General features: G+C 39.2%; 1 protein-coding gene across 1 annotated transcript in view; it reads right to left on the bottom strand.

Annotated features, from left to right (window-relative positions):
- CSMD2 (CUB and Sushi multiple domains 2) overlaps positions 1-15,376 on the bottom strand; it is a 1,115,355-nt gene that overhangs the window by 303,914 nt on the left and 796,065 nt on the right. Inside the window, exons 8-10 of the mRNA XM_088462676.1 lie at positions 13,249-13,336; positions 11,036-11,160; positions 4,905-5,026 (exon numbers count right to left, since the gene is read on the bottom strand). Coding sequence (XP_088318802.1) covers positions 4,905-5,026; positions 11,036-11,160; positions 13,249-13,336 — 335 coding nt within the window. The remainder of the gene's footprint in view (positions 1-4,904; positions 5,027-11,035; positions 11,161-13,248; positions 13,337-15,376) is intronic.

Here is a 15,376-nt window from a genome sequence, read left to right as displayed (position 1 = left end):
ATTAAATATAATTACAGTGCTTTTTAATTATGGTCTTTTTTATTATTCAACAGTAAGGAAGAGGGGTCCAATTTATATTTTTTTTATTTATAAATGTGAGGGAACTTACATTTAGTAGAAAGGGAAAGAGGAATGATAATATGGCAAATAGAGATTAGACAAAGCAGATAATGGGTAGAAAATATTTATGAGAGAAAAGTGAATTAAAAAAACCCAGGAAGACAGAGGTGTGGCCAGGGGGGTAACTAGGTATTTGAAGGCCCCATAACAAAAGTTTGTAAAGGCCACTATGTACCACCCAATGGTGAAAAATGTATATAACACATGCAAGGAAGATGGACCCCCTCAGCTCTGAGTCCGATAGCCACTGCACTCCTTGGTAGTTATGCCCATGGGTGTGGTAAGGAATGGAAACAAAATATGTACATTATATAAAATATAGGAAGAATAGCATTATTTGGGAAAATAACCCAGTACATAACTGTGGTATTTGGCCCTGATTCAGAGCTGGACGCTATTTGCGGTCGTTCGTTCAGAAAAAAGGGGTGGTTATTCAAATGAACCGTTCGCTCTTTGCGGTCTGTTCACGCCTCTATGTCTGAACGAGCTAACAAAACTTGCGGTCGTAATTCTGAAAAATAAGCCCCCTGGCCGCTCGCATTATACGTCATGTCCACTATTTATTAGATTAATCGAGTATATCGAAAAGCGTATGAACTGCTCGCTATTCCTGTGGTTAGTTTTTCCTACCGCTATCTTGCGAGCAGTTCTGACTATAAAACAACCAAGTGACGTGGTCAATGACGCTGCTGTATTAATTATGCACACCCTTAAAACGCCCGTTTTGACCTTTAAGCACGCCTGCGTTCTGAATTCCACTCCTCGTTTTCAAGCACCTTCCCCTGTTACCACCCACATACGCCTCCTCCTGTCACTCAAAATAGCAGACATTCGCTATTTAGCGAACAAACTATTTTCGGCCGCACTGACTGGTTCGCGCATGCGTATTACAATCCGTACGCATGCGCAGATGAGCGAACATCGCTCATAACGAACGAGCGGCCGCTTACGAGCGTCTCTGAATGAGGGCCTTTGTCCAATGTATTTTATTTATACGAATAAAAATGACACTATTCATTGGAAGTCATTTAAACATCAACAACCAAACTAATAATAGATACAAACAGTAATAATAGCTACAAAATGATACTTATTTCCATACTTACCCAGGCAGAAAGGGGTATGGGGAGTTGGACTCTCAGGCTGCTCCCAACATAGGGAACCCCTGATAAAGCAACAGCAAAATGAGTACTCCACCACCCCTTTCTGTCTGGGAAAATATGTAATTCTAATGATTTACTAATCATTGTTGGTTTATTGTTTTATCAATTGTCATTTTAAAATTTAGTACCCTTTATGGTAAATATAGATTTTCTATTGATTCAAGCTACAGTACTTCTATCTTGAATGATTATAAATTGATACAACAGTTCTAAACCATCTGTATTATTAACTACTTACTTAACAGTTGAATTATCAATCCCATAATATCTGTAACTTTCCAATGTTCTTCTCATAGGTGATTCTATGAAATTAGTGCAGCTACAAAAACTACAAAATACAGTAGTATAATAAGTTTATTCTCCCAAGTACATGAATAGCAAAAATATTTAATTTTATTATGTATTTACGTTTTTGGGACTTATAGGCCCAGAAACAGTAAAGTGATACATACATACATGTGATTATATTTTAACTGAGGGATGTAGTCAATAGGTTGGCATTCATGTCAACAGGCAACATGTTAACATTGTCAGAATGTCGACATGTGAAAAGCCAAAATTGTCAGAATGTCGACATTATAGTTAGACTGCAAGATGGAAGGGTTATGGTTGGGCATTAGGGACAGACTAATTTTAGGCTACATGGGCAGGGGAGGGAGTGTTAGGCACTAGAGGGATGGCTAGGGTTAAGCACCTATGGGGTCAGGGTTAGGAATAGGGCAGGTATATTCACCAGAATGCCTCCTCATCAGATGACTCTGCTTGAACTGATGGTCACATGACCTCCGGGACCCAGAAGATGCCGCTAGAGCCGCTGAAGCCTTTGGGAACAGGTAAGTCACCACTGGACCACCAGGGATAATATGTCAACATTCTATCATGTCAACATTTTAGCAGTTGTCTACGTGATGAATGACAACATAGTCAATGTCGACATTTTGACCATGTAGACATAACCACACCCCAGAACACTGCTTTTACAACTAGAATATGGCAGTTCGACTCTCTACGCAACAACGGATAATCGTATTAAAGCTACCTCTCCATCCCTCTTCAGAGACCTCAATCTGTAAAAGGAGATGAATTTCCTACACAGCAAATCCATCCTGACTGAATTGTTTAAATGAACTTCTGTAGTGTTGGCAGAGAAGTGCGGTTTAAATAATATAATATAATTTTCAATTCCTTAATTAGAAATAGGTAGAAATCAGTTAAATCATTTAAAATATAAAAATAACTGTCTGTAGAGTTGTGTAGAGTTTGGAAGCTACTATAAATGTTACATCAACTTGAAACCTGGTACCTCCAAATTTTAATATATTTCTTCTTTTTTTTAGAAAAAAGCACTGGCCATAGCCAATAGTAAAATACATAACAGAAAGTTTCCATAGACTTTTTGGGACTGGTTAAGAATACTCCCAATCAAATATATATAAATATTGTCTTGGTTAACATGTAGATAGGTCACATTGTTGATTGCTGACCTTTGTGCATATCAGTGGTGTCAGTGACACAGCAGAAAGTCCCAGTCAGGTAGGTCATTCAGTGCATATTTAGCTATTATCGGTTTTGTGGACTTTGCTTAAATCTGACGCTTGATTTTTGTCTACATTTTTGGCTTTATTGTGTTCTAAAAGTGAAACATCTTGAGGATGTCATTGGATGGTTAGGAATATAGGTGTGCATGCTAGTATGGCTTACTGTGCCATTTTGTATCTGATATTTTTGGGAATGGCCCCAGTAAACCAAATCCACTTTGTCTAGGTGAGCCAAGGTATAATTGCAGCTGCCATGACTACAGGTCATTCTCCATTCAAGAGTTCAATATATTTTCTCCTAAAAGACTCCGGCAGTACTTTACCTGCACAGTAAGAGTTATAAATATTTCACATAGAGCTACTTCTCTTCATGACAAGTTGGACTACTGCACACTGATATACACATTTACATTACAAATAAGTCTATTATGGAAATATATACTACAGTGCATGATCTTCACTTGCTACCATTGATGTGTATATTGTTTAACTAATACCAATTCATCATTTAGCATGGATGGAAATGATAAGGTTGAATGAATAATACAATAAAGGTTACCTAAATCACTAAATTGTAATTTTCAGATATATACCTTGAAGATCAAATACAACGTTCATTGTGAACCCAACATTTCACTACCTCCCCACTCCATTACAAACTACTCGTTCCTCACATGGTCACTCACTGCAGAGGAATAAAAGCAGACATGATGGATATAGTTACAGTAGTAAACCCTTCAATGACTACAGAGATATTGTTCATATTAGTCATATTAATATTACAGCTACAGTATATGATGTTTAATATTAAACACTAGATACAGTGCTCCTTAAAGCAGTGTGCATGTATTTGAGAAACACATGTAAGTGGTGATTGGAATTCCAAGCATCATTTGTTAATATTATATAGCCCTGTAAACACTCTCATGGCCCTTGTTGGATCAATATTCCTCTGGTACAGTTCTACAGCCAATTCAGTTAAGTATTATGAGTCCCATACTGTATATATATTTTAAAACAATTCCCAAGGAATAGTTGATGCATCATAGGCTATGGTACAATTCTCAACAGACCTTGGAACAATATAATTCCCATTACGTCTTGTTTACTGATCTTTATTGTACTGATAGTTTGTTACAATGCAGCTTACTTATAAGGCACATAGGATACAGGCAGAGTATACGAATAGAATATATTGAATATAACATACAAAATAAAGTAATTTTATTGTGCAGTTGATAGCTGCTTACAAACATTTTTATAAACTCATTACAACTGTACTGGAAATTAAGTGCAGAAGAAAACTATCCCCCTGAACAGACTTCCCTGAAGAAGTCTTTCACAAGAAACGAGTAAAGTCAATGTGGAATATCTCATTATTGATCTTGACTCCTGGAGGACTGTTTGTAACTACCACCTCTGCGAGGTTATAATATGATGAAAACTGTTTCTGCAGCCTCCTTAATAATGAGGTACACCAGGTAATCTGATATTTATATATTAAAAATGTAATCAATCAATCATTCTTTCCAAAGTTGTTTGTATGTATTCTGGATCTGTTTTATATATGAATTCCCAAAATGGTCTAGACCTGACTAATAACAGAAAATACTGATTTTATACATATTGCATATGGCTTCATTTAAAGATTATACACTAGCATTTATATTTTAATATATTACTGTATTAAGAGCCCCTACCTTTTGTATTTCTACTATATACAAGCTTGCCTATATTTTTTCAATTGCTTTCACAGGTGTATACAGTATACTTTATATTGTGTTTTCCAATTTTTACATATATAATTTATACCTAACTATGCCTGTATCTATTTTCTGTTAATATTCTACATCAGACCTTCTTATTACCATTATATAATATCGCCAACAAATTGCTAATGCATCTAGCCCAAGCTAGTAATGTGGCAATATGTGTACATTGTGTGCATTTGGACGGATACATTGTAGGATTGATTAGATTTTTGTCTTGTGACAATTATTGTTCCTCCTACTATACACATTTTATATATACTTTATTGAGTTACGCAGTGACATATGCTTATACCTCTAAGCTGCTATCTTACCTTGGATGGGTTAATAGCTGTGATGATCCACACACAGTGTGCATTGCTATCATACTGAACTGGGTAGTTAGGGGACGTGATGATCCCAGAAGGCCCCCGAAGATGAGCGTCACACATTCTTGCTGTAGGATGAAACCAGAAAATCAATCAGACAATGTGATTTTTTTTGGGCTGTATTAAATGTCAGTAGTCAGGTTACAGTGTCAGTGCATGGGAAGATGCTTTTAAGGGAAACCATACAGTATTTCCTTAATACTTCTAGTTTTGTAATGTTCACCTCTCAGTTCAATTCAGTGGTATTTAAATATGGCATTTCACTTACAGCTACAGGTAGTCTTGCAATACTGATCTAAAGGAAACATCATCTGATATTATGGATGCACTGTGCACCTGGGTTTGTCTGCCACTGTGACATTAGGCAGGTTGACTTGATTAGGACACTGATTCTTGCAGCTAGAGGTGCTCAGCCATCAGCAACAGCTATAGATTTGAACAGTTGAACCAGCTCTGCCAGAAACCGCATGGATAGAGCTTGGAAAGAATTCAAGTCAGCATTTCTTGTAGTTTATTTCTTAATATAACACACTTATGCTTAACTACCAAATCACTGTCATTCTAGCTATAATCAAATGAATGCATGACATAAATCGCTTATCTTCCAAGGCATTTATATATATATATATTAGGGGTGAGCGGGTTCGGATTTCTGAAATCCGAACCCCCCCGATCCGAGGCAGGCTCGACTTTTCCTGCCTGACTCGGATTCTGAAATCGAGGCAAAGCGTCATCATCCCGCCTTCTGAGTCTCGCGGGTTTTGGATCCTATATAAGGTACCCGCGTCTGCGCCATTTTCTCACTCGGCTGTGGACAGTGAAGAGGGAGGGTGGGAGTTAGGGCTGGCTGGGCTGTGTAGTGTAGTGTAGTGTAGTGCAGAGTAGTGTTGTGCTGTGCTGTGCTGCGCTGTGCTGCTGTTGTCCATAGGGGCTGTGTCCACTACTTCAAAGTCCATAGGTACTGTGCTGTGTTGTGCTGTGCTGCTGTTGTTAATAGGGGCTGTGTCCACTACTTCAAAGTCCATAGGGGCTGGCTGGACTGTGTTGTGTAGTCAGTTGTACATAGGGGCTGTGTCCACTCCAAAGTCCTGTGCAGTGTCCCAGTCCTAAAGGGGTGCTGTAGTGTTGACCAGGGGGTGCTCTGTCCATCAGGGGTGCTCCCCCTAAGTGCTAAAAAAAAAATATTTTTTCTGTGTTTGTGAATTGTGTGCGCAGTAGCCGCACGTGCATCAACAAAGTAGTGCCAAGCGTGCGCCTGTGTCATAAGTAAAGGGCCGGCTGGCTTGACCGTTAAAGGGTGCTGTAACCCCCAAAGTACACTCCAAACCAAATAACAAAATATTTTCTGTGTTTGTGAATTGTGTGCGCAGTAGCCGCACATGCATCAACAAAGTAGTGCCAAGCGTGCGCCTGTGTCATAAGTCAAGGGCCGGTTTGGACATCTGGTCCAGACTGAAGGACGTGCCAACAATTTCTGACAAGTCTACTGTCACTGCATATGATACTGTCCTCAAAGCAGCAGCGACAAGCGTGCGTCTGTCTGTTAAAGGGTGGTGTAACCCTCAAAGTGCGCTCCACAAACAATAAAAAAATTCTTTTTTTTTCTGTCTTTGTGAAATGTGTGGGCTGTAGCCGCACCTGCATCCTTAAAGCAGCAGCGACAAGCGTGCGTCTGTCTGTTAAAGGATTACATCGGTGACAGCATCCAAGTAGGCATGTCAGACAGTCCGTACCTGTACTGGCAGGAAAAAGAAGCAATTTGGAGGTCCCTGTACAAACTGGCTCTATTTTATCTGAGTTGCCCCCCCTCCAGTGTGTACTCCGAAAGAGTGTTTAGTGCAGCCGGGAACCTTGTCAGCGAAAGGCGTAGGAGGTTGCTTCCACAAAATGTGGAGAAGATGATGTTCATAAAATGAATTATCAACTCTTCCAGGAAGACCAGCCTCCAGAACGTACAGAGGGACCTGTGGTTGTGGATTCCAGCAGGGACGAATTAATACTCTGTGAGGATGAGGATGTACACAACACTGAAGAGGGTGAGGAATCGGTGGATGAGGAGGATGAGGACGACATCTTGCCTCCGTAGAGCCAGTTTGTGCAGGGACAGATTAATTGCCAGCTTGTTTTGTGGGGGCCCAAACGAACCAATCATTTCAGCCACAGTCGTGTGGCAGACCCTGGCGCTGAAATGATTGGTTTGTTAAAGTGTGCATGTCCTGTTTATACAACATAAGGGTGGGTGGGAGGGCCCAAGAACAATTCCATCTTGCACCTCTTTTTTTTCTTTGAATTATGTACTGTTTGGGGCCTAGTTTTTCAAACTGCCATCCTGTATGCCACTGCAGTGTCACTCCTAGATGAACCACGTGTTTGTGCCGCCCACTCGTATCTCTTAGCATAGTCATCCAGCTACCTCGGTGCAACCTTTTGGATATAAAAACACTATTGTGAGGTGTGAGGTGTTCAGAATAGACTGGAAATGAGTGGAAATTAAGGTTATTGAGGTTAATAATAGCATAGGAGCAGAAAAACACACAAATTCTGTGATTTTAGCTGTTTTTATGCTTTTTTTTTTTTAAAATACAGATCCAAAACACAAAACCCAGAACCCAAAACACGGAAGGGTGGTTTTGGCAAAACCAATCCAGATCCAAAACAGGAAGAAAGATCCAGATCCAAAACCAAAACACAAAACACGAAAAGTGGCCGGTGCACACCCCTAATATATATATATATATATATATATATATGAATACAGGCATGTACATGTATGAATACAGTACATGCCCCTGCACATAAACCCTTACTAGAAGCCCAGTCAGCCAATACCTTAAGCCTAATCAGAGGAATCAGTATACTGTATGTACGTTCGGCATCTAGGAGATCACTGTATACTGCACTCAAAGCAGAGAGTTGGATGATGGTTAAAGCTGGGTGTCACATTGTCTCACAGTACAGACAACTGTCACTTTGCCCAGACAGCCTTAGGGTATATTCACATGGTTAAAATATCAGGAGGTCAGATGCAGAATGAATCTTATCCCTTGCCAAGTACACACATCTGGCACAAAAATGGTTAAGCTGTAGGCTGTTCTCTTTAGCTTGTCTCATAGAGAGATGGATGGGAGGGGGCACATTTCATAGAAGCAGCTGATCTGGACAGACTCTGGCTCCCTCAGTTTTCCCACTGAAGACTGCTGCGGCTGTCTCCACCTCCCCTGTGCGCGGAGTGTGTTTGGGGTGGGTGTGTGGTTCTGAATATCAAGTGTTGCTAGGACAGTGCTGCAGTGAATTGCGATGGCTGACTGAGGAATCTCACTGACAAGAAGGAAAGCTAATTAATGAGACCCCATGCCACCATACTGCAGGACATCAACCGGCGCACTTGACAGCCTATACTGAAGGAAAACAAAGGGTTAATGTGTTTCTAGGTGACCTTGTGACAAACCTGTATTGGGCAGAGAAGGAGGGGACCAATTCATTACTGTACAAAAGGAAGTGACAATAATTTGCCATTTGACTTACAAAACCTCTGTTATCCATCATGCTCCAGTCAGACACATCTTGCTCTAATGTTTAATGCAATGTTAATGCTCCCCCATCACCACTCCCTACCAAATGCCTGGTGGATAGACAGACGCATTGCTACACTTCTGTGACACATACGGCAGGTTCCATAAGAGTATTCCTCAGCTTCCCAATAGGGAACGGAAGGTGCTGGTGCAATATGTCAGAAATTAATTATCTTCCAAAGTCAATACAATTCTACACTGCCTTTCAACAGGAATTTGCATTAAGTAATGTGACTGTAATGCACAACACTGGAGGTCAGCTAAGCATTGGATTCTATTCAGACATGCAGAAAAGAGACAAAGATAAATGTCATGAAAAGTGTATATATCTATTCAACTTAATTTATGTCTCTGTAGTATGAGATATATGCTTTATAAGTTCACTGCTAAAACAACAACTTTAGATCATTTTTGAAACTAAATACATCTCTTAAACTGGGTACACACATTAGACGATATTTTGAACAATTTGCCAAAATCCGACAGATTGGAACGGCAAATCGTTCAAATCGTCAAGTGTGTACGCACTACGCATGCTACCTCGCTGTTGTCCGTTCCATCTTCAGGTCGTCCCTACATGAAGCTCAATCTAACAATCTCGTTAATAATTTTGTTCAAATCGTGCAGTTTGTAGTGTACGCACTACCGGACGATATGTTAACATTATATAGTTAATGACCAAACAACCGAACGATGCACGATATATAATTCGGTCGTTTGGAATATTGCACCATATCATTTGTCCGGGAGTTCAAGGGAAATCTGGATGAACATCGCATCATTTGCTGATCGTCTGATGTGTACCCAGCTGGCACATGATAGGAGCTGAAATTAAATGATTCATAATGACTTTGTCCAGCAATAGCAGCTATCGACAGTGACACATAAATCCTTACAATACATTCCTATGTAAATACTTCGAGTTCAATAATAGAAGTATAAAACCATACGAGGGACTACATCTGCAGTGCAAATAATGTTTTACTATTAGACTTCCTGTACGAAGAGTTCACAAGGACCAGAGCAAAAATAAAAAAGTAACTTGCATCACAGGATTTTTTTGATCCACATGTTAAATTCAAGCGATGCAGCGCTCAACCTACTAATAATAATTATATTACTAGTAGTACAGTATACAATGTAAGGACCAATCCAGTAATTATGGTGATGATCAGGTAGTGTACACGCTTGCTTTATTGTCCTCCAACCATTGCTTTGTAGCACTGCAGTGCTTAGTCAGTGTGTCAGAACCAACTTGTTATATATGCTTTACTGGTCACAGTTGGTGTTTTAAGAACCACCAACAGAAACACATAACATGTACAGTATTATTCATGTACATAGTAGCTAGGAAGATGACCAACCAAGACTGTTGAATCAATGCAATCAGGCATTAACACTTTAGATGCCTCACATTTTACAATGGACTTGTGGTTAGTGAAAGAATGAAGACATCCTGCAGTGGATTCACATTCGTTGCTATCAGACACAACTAATTAGTGACCTCACATGACACAGAGACTAATATAAACCTACAGCTTATTCTCCCCGGACTTAAGTTGATAGCATAGGTCTCTCATGTGCTGCCTGGAATAAGGAAGCTGCAAATCACAGACATCATTAAGGGAGCTAAAGACATTGCAGGTCAATGGAACATTAAATGGCACAGCATTTAAGAATGAAGATATTTCATCCCCTTGTGGTGATTCTATAAAATACCCTGTAAAAGCATTATACAGTACTTCTATACTAAATCAAATAAAGATCTGGGACATATGCTAAGGGAATCTATATTGGATAGTTAGCAAAAAGTTACCTCTGGAGCACACTGTGTCGGCTCTTTACAGTGCACTCAAACATCGCGCGTGGCAAATGGGGGTGTGAACTAATTACAATAGGCCATGCCCGTACGTGATGTTATTTTGAGGCATGCCTGCATGGCACTCCTCCAAATAAGGTCAGGCTGGGGGGAGCCTCACTTGTTGGGCTTCCCCCAGCCCTCTCCCGCCACTGAATGGATGCCGCGCGCATGCGCGCTGCATCCATTCAGACTCCGGGGTCTGACACCACCGCACAGCCGCAGCGGTGGGGGTCCCCAACCTCCCGATTTGACCACCTGTGGGCCACATCAGCCCATGGGTGGAACAGCAGGATAGTATTGTCCCACTGAAATGGGGATGTTGGGGAGGGGTGCGCTTTTATGGGTGGCACCCCTGTTCGTCCGCACTGGTCGGATACCCCAACAGCACATGAATAGGGTGCATCTATGAGACTGTTCGCATAATAGGCATCAGACAGGTCATGGTTGCCAACTGAATATTAATTGGACTACAGAACTAAGCTAGTAGTAATCTGCTCTGCTAGAAAAATACAGAACTCAGTGCCTAATCAGCCTCAAGCCTGTTTTTATCTCAAACAGAACTGAAAGACCAATGTTAAAGTACAAAATGAATAAAGATTACAATTATAGATGCATGTACATCTGTAGTAGTTTCTTGCTGTTACCTCTGCACACAGGTCGGTGATCACTCCAAGCGGCAAACATATCGCTCACTTTCATGCAGGTGATGCTTTTTGAACCTTGCAGATCATAACCATCATTGCACATGAACTGAATGCTGGAGCCAAGCCTATCAGGAAAAACACACAAGTGTAAAAGGACTGTAAAATGACAGCTTCATTATTTATACTGGACACAGAGCCCCAGGCCTCCCATAAACAAAAAAACCCAGGCAATGTAATTATAGATATTCCAGAATGTTAAGTATGACAGATAATGAGCCATATTTCTATGCCCTCTGATAATACTCATGGTAGAAAGGGATGATCCAGAAGAAAGGGACACAATGAAGGACCACTGTCTTAATGCCTCTAGCAATAATTCTGCACATTTTTACATGAACCGAATTTGAAGCTAGTTCAGAAGAAGGCCCAAACATTTTCTGAAAAACTGATTTTATGAATATCTGCCATTACAAGGCAGATGATGCAATGATACCTCATGGATTTGTGGAAGTAAAGCTAACACAACAGGGCAGATAGAACATACTGGTTTATATGTTGAACTAAACAAGAACACTAAATTGAAAATTATTAATGTTTTGTTCTTCCAAAACTCTGACCCTATTAGCTTCTGCCACCTCTGACGGGAAACCATTTTTTGAATGAACACAAAATATTGATTTTGTGTTCCACCTGATAACACGTCAGAACCCAATCTTCTATGCTGAAGAGATGTTTGATAAATATCGACTCCTCGCGCTCTCTTTCTATAAAAACAACATAATGTACAATATTGATATCCAGTATTTCCCAGAAGCTCCGTGATTTATTGTATTATCACTGTCATTACAAATCTTCTAGATGATTCCGTAACCATGGGACTGAGAAAAGCCTTGCACTGTATCTCAAGTCCCATCTGTCAGCAAGATACGTTAATTTTTATTACAGTTTTCAATTTAGGTTAAAGGTTACAGGGTTAGCATTTCAGAGCAGGGTATAGAAGCACAGTATACAGGACTAAATAGTAAATACATTATTAGATGGAATGGAAAGTTTATTGTTCACAGATAAATCTATAGAGCTGTTATGTTGCAATTTTCTTCTGATTTAATAACAAAAATTAATGTTAACAATATTACAACATCATATGGGTTAATTAAGATAAATAGGTGCTCCAACCAATAAAAAAAATATAGATTTCTTGTTCTCACACTGATATAGGCAGATGTAAAAAAAAAAATTCAATATTTATGCTGTTATATCAGCATGGAATTTCAGGAGAATGCAATGATTTATGAATACATAGGAACATGGGAAAAATGAATTACAGAATAAAAATACTGTGTGTTTCATTAAACATATTTCTTTGGAAATCAATTTATTTTTATATATTTCGAATTATTATGAAATAATATTGTACTTGCCATATGACCTTTGAGATACAGTAACAAAATGTCTCTAAACTATATATATTTATAAAGCAAAGAAAATAACAAAGACAAGGAAACTAACAACAAAGGATTAACATTTTTATCGTCTTAAACTCAATTACATGACTGTTCTTTTATTTTAAAAACATTATTTGTAAATAAAAAGAATGATTGGTAGATTTAATAAAAAATAACAAATATATGAAAGGATTATAGGCTTGTTTTAATAATATGGATATTGGGCCTGATATGCTGGGCTAAGGTTCTCACAACAGACAGATAAAACGCTGTAGTTCATTTTACAAATGTTATACTTGACATTACAGCAGAACTATATAAAAGGAAGGTTTCGGTCAGCTAGAAATTACTGTATAATGACAATCTAACTAAGGATGGATAAATATAGCATTATAACTGTTGTGAGTGTCTATGCATCACGGGGGATACTGTTTATCATTAGAAGGAAAGCCGAATGCTGAGGTGGGTTGACCATGGAGCAGTCACTTCAGGAGGTTTTTTAGGGCATAAAATGTAAGAGGTTATTTTTCTTAATGCAAAGTACAATACACTATGCTAATAGAAAAGTTTAGGTTAGTTTGTTTGTAGGTTGAGAAGAATAACATTTAATTTCCGACTCTGCAGCAGGATGGTTAGTAACATTCCTTGCCAGAGGTCACCCTTTCCATGACCCAAAAAAATGTTCTGCCCACATCAACATTATGCAGAGTCCATCTGCTGCAAAAAGGGAACAGGGGGAGTTAGGAAGCAGGAAAATGGGCCTCTCACCTGAAATCAGTACCTATTCTTTTTCCATGTTCCGGAACTCCTGGGTCGGGACACAAATGGTGTCCTTGGTAAACACCCACCTGAGTTACTAAAATGCAAAAGAGAGAGCATACACAGAAAGGAATCACTCCACATACGGCTGATTGCTATAGCGACACTGCTGGATAATGTGAACAGAAAAATATACATTAACTGCCACTTTTACATTTTCAAATGTTTCACATACAAACAAAGTCACTGAATGACCATGATTCGCTATCTGATCCATTCCCCCACTTTCCCCTGGACACAAGCACACATTACAATTTGGAAAATATAATCTTATTGCTTAGCAATGTTAGATTTAACAAAAAGCAACTAAGCTTAAAAACAATCATGGTGTGTTATACAATTTATTATGATCACCCGTTCAGCTCAGGAGAAGCCACTGAAGGAATACAGAACAGGAGGACACCTCTGCAGAGCTGGATGGGTGCATGCATTCCTCAGAAAGACCTGAAACGCAGAGATTTTACCCTAACATTGGATGTTTCCTTACATTTCCTTGAACAATCTTAGATTAAGGAATTACTTGCAGACTTGAAATGGTATTGTGATGTAATTCCTTCATTATAGCAGAGATGACCTTGTAATGATGTTTTGTTAAAGACATATCATTGACCAGAGATTTGTTAACCAGTAAAGATTATGGGATACCTATTACTCTCTCTCTCGCATACACTCAAGTGCACACACACAAACACAACCAGCGCAGTGGAAAGATATAGCATGTGCATATGTGTCCTGTATGTTTCCATTGTTTGGAAACATTACCAGGATCTTTTTCTAATAGCCACATGGATAAATGGTATGACCCACACTGCAAATGGGTTCTAAGCAACAAGAATATATTATTGTTCTCCTTTGAGTCACTACTCTCTGTAATCTTACAGCTACTAAATATAATCCCTTTTACCAGCCCACATCATGAGAGTGGACAGTACAGTAACACAGCCAAAGTTTGGTCACACAATATTGCCTGGAACACCCAATGGAAACACCCGAGAATGCTCAGAATACAGAAAGGCTGTATTTAGGAGCACCGGCTTGAATGTTATTCCATACACTACAGGCCACGGACAGTGTGTTGCAGCTGATTCTACAATTATTACAGTACATCCTCAAACATCCTGAGCAGGTCATTTCAGTAATGAATTTAGACATCTTTGGATTCATTTCATAGCAGCATCAAAACAAAACATAAAAAGCTACCAAGCACGAAATTCTTATCACAATATCACTTCCTGGTGAGGGTAGTACCAAACTCTGAGTTCAGACAGTAGACTCAATTGTTGTCCAGAAATATATATATACTGATATAGGTACTACAAGTGTATGCATAATTGAGCATGATAATAAGCAAATAAAAAAAGGGATGTAATAAAGTGCACACCTTAAAAGAAAGAGACTGCACAGACTTTTTTTTGGATGTTCATTAAACATTTATACTGTATGCCATTTTAATAAAGATGGGTATGATATGTTTTACCATGAGTTAAAATACAATTTCATTTTTTTTTCTGAATGTAATGAAGACGTGAACACTTTAGAATAGAAGAAAGCAATAATGAAGGATGAGTAATGCTGGGAACACATTTGAAAGATTTGCCAAACTATGTCGGGGACTAGACAAATTTTTGGAGCTTAAAATGACAAGGAGAACATTCAATTTCGAGTGTACTGTGCTACACAATTTATGAGCTGAGAAGAAGCATGTCATAGCTGATTTAACAAGTGACCACAAAGGTGACATTTTAACATGAACTATCAGCTGTGATTGGAGCCTGACGGTTGGGAGTCCATACACACTACATTTTCAGCATGATAATTTACCATCGGGTCTGACGAATGCTGTGCATTGTGACCCAATGACACTGGTTTTGTCCCGACCATTGGCCACAGGTGCAGCTTACATTCTATCATAAACTAGGGCCGAATGGTTGGAAATTGGCTATGCTGCCTCATTATTGTATAGTGTGAACCAAGCTTAAGTTGTGAGAGTGAGGTGGAGTTTGAAAGGAATACGAGGGGGAAGTGCTCTGGTGTAGATGGTGAACACATTGGGTGAAGGGTGGGCGCTGTGAGCAAT

Source organism: Taudactylus pleione, unplaced genomic scaffold (genome assembly GCF_031769625.1).
Source record: "Taudactylus pleione unplaced genomic scaffold, aTauple2 ptg000007l, whole genome shotgun sequence".
Classification (NCBI taxonomy): domain Eukaryota; kingdom Metazoa; phylum Chordata; class Amphibia; order Anura; family Myobatrachidae; genus Taudactylus; species Taudactylus pleione.
This window is presented reverse-complemented; position numbering and strand designations above follow the sequence as displayed.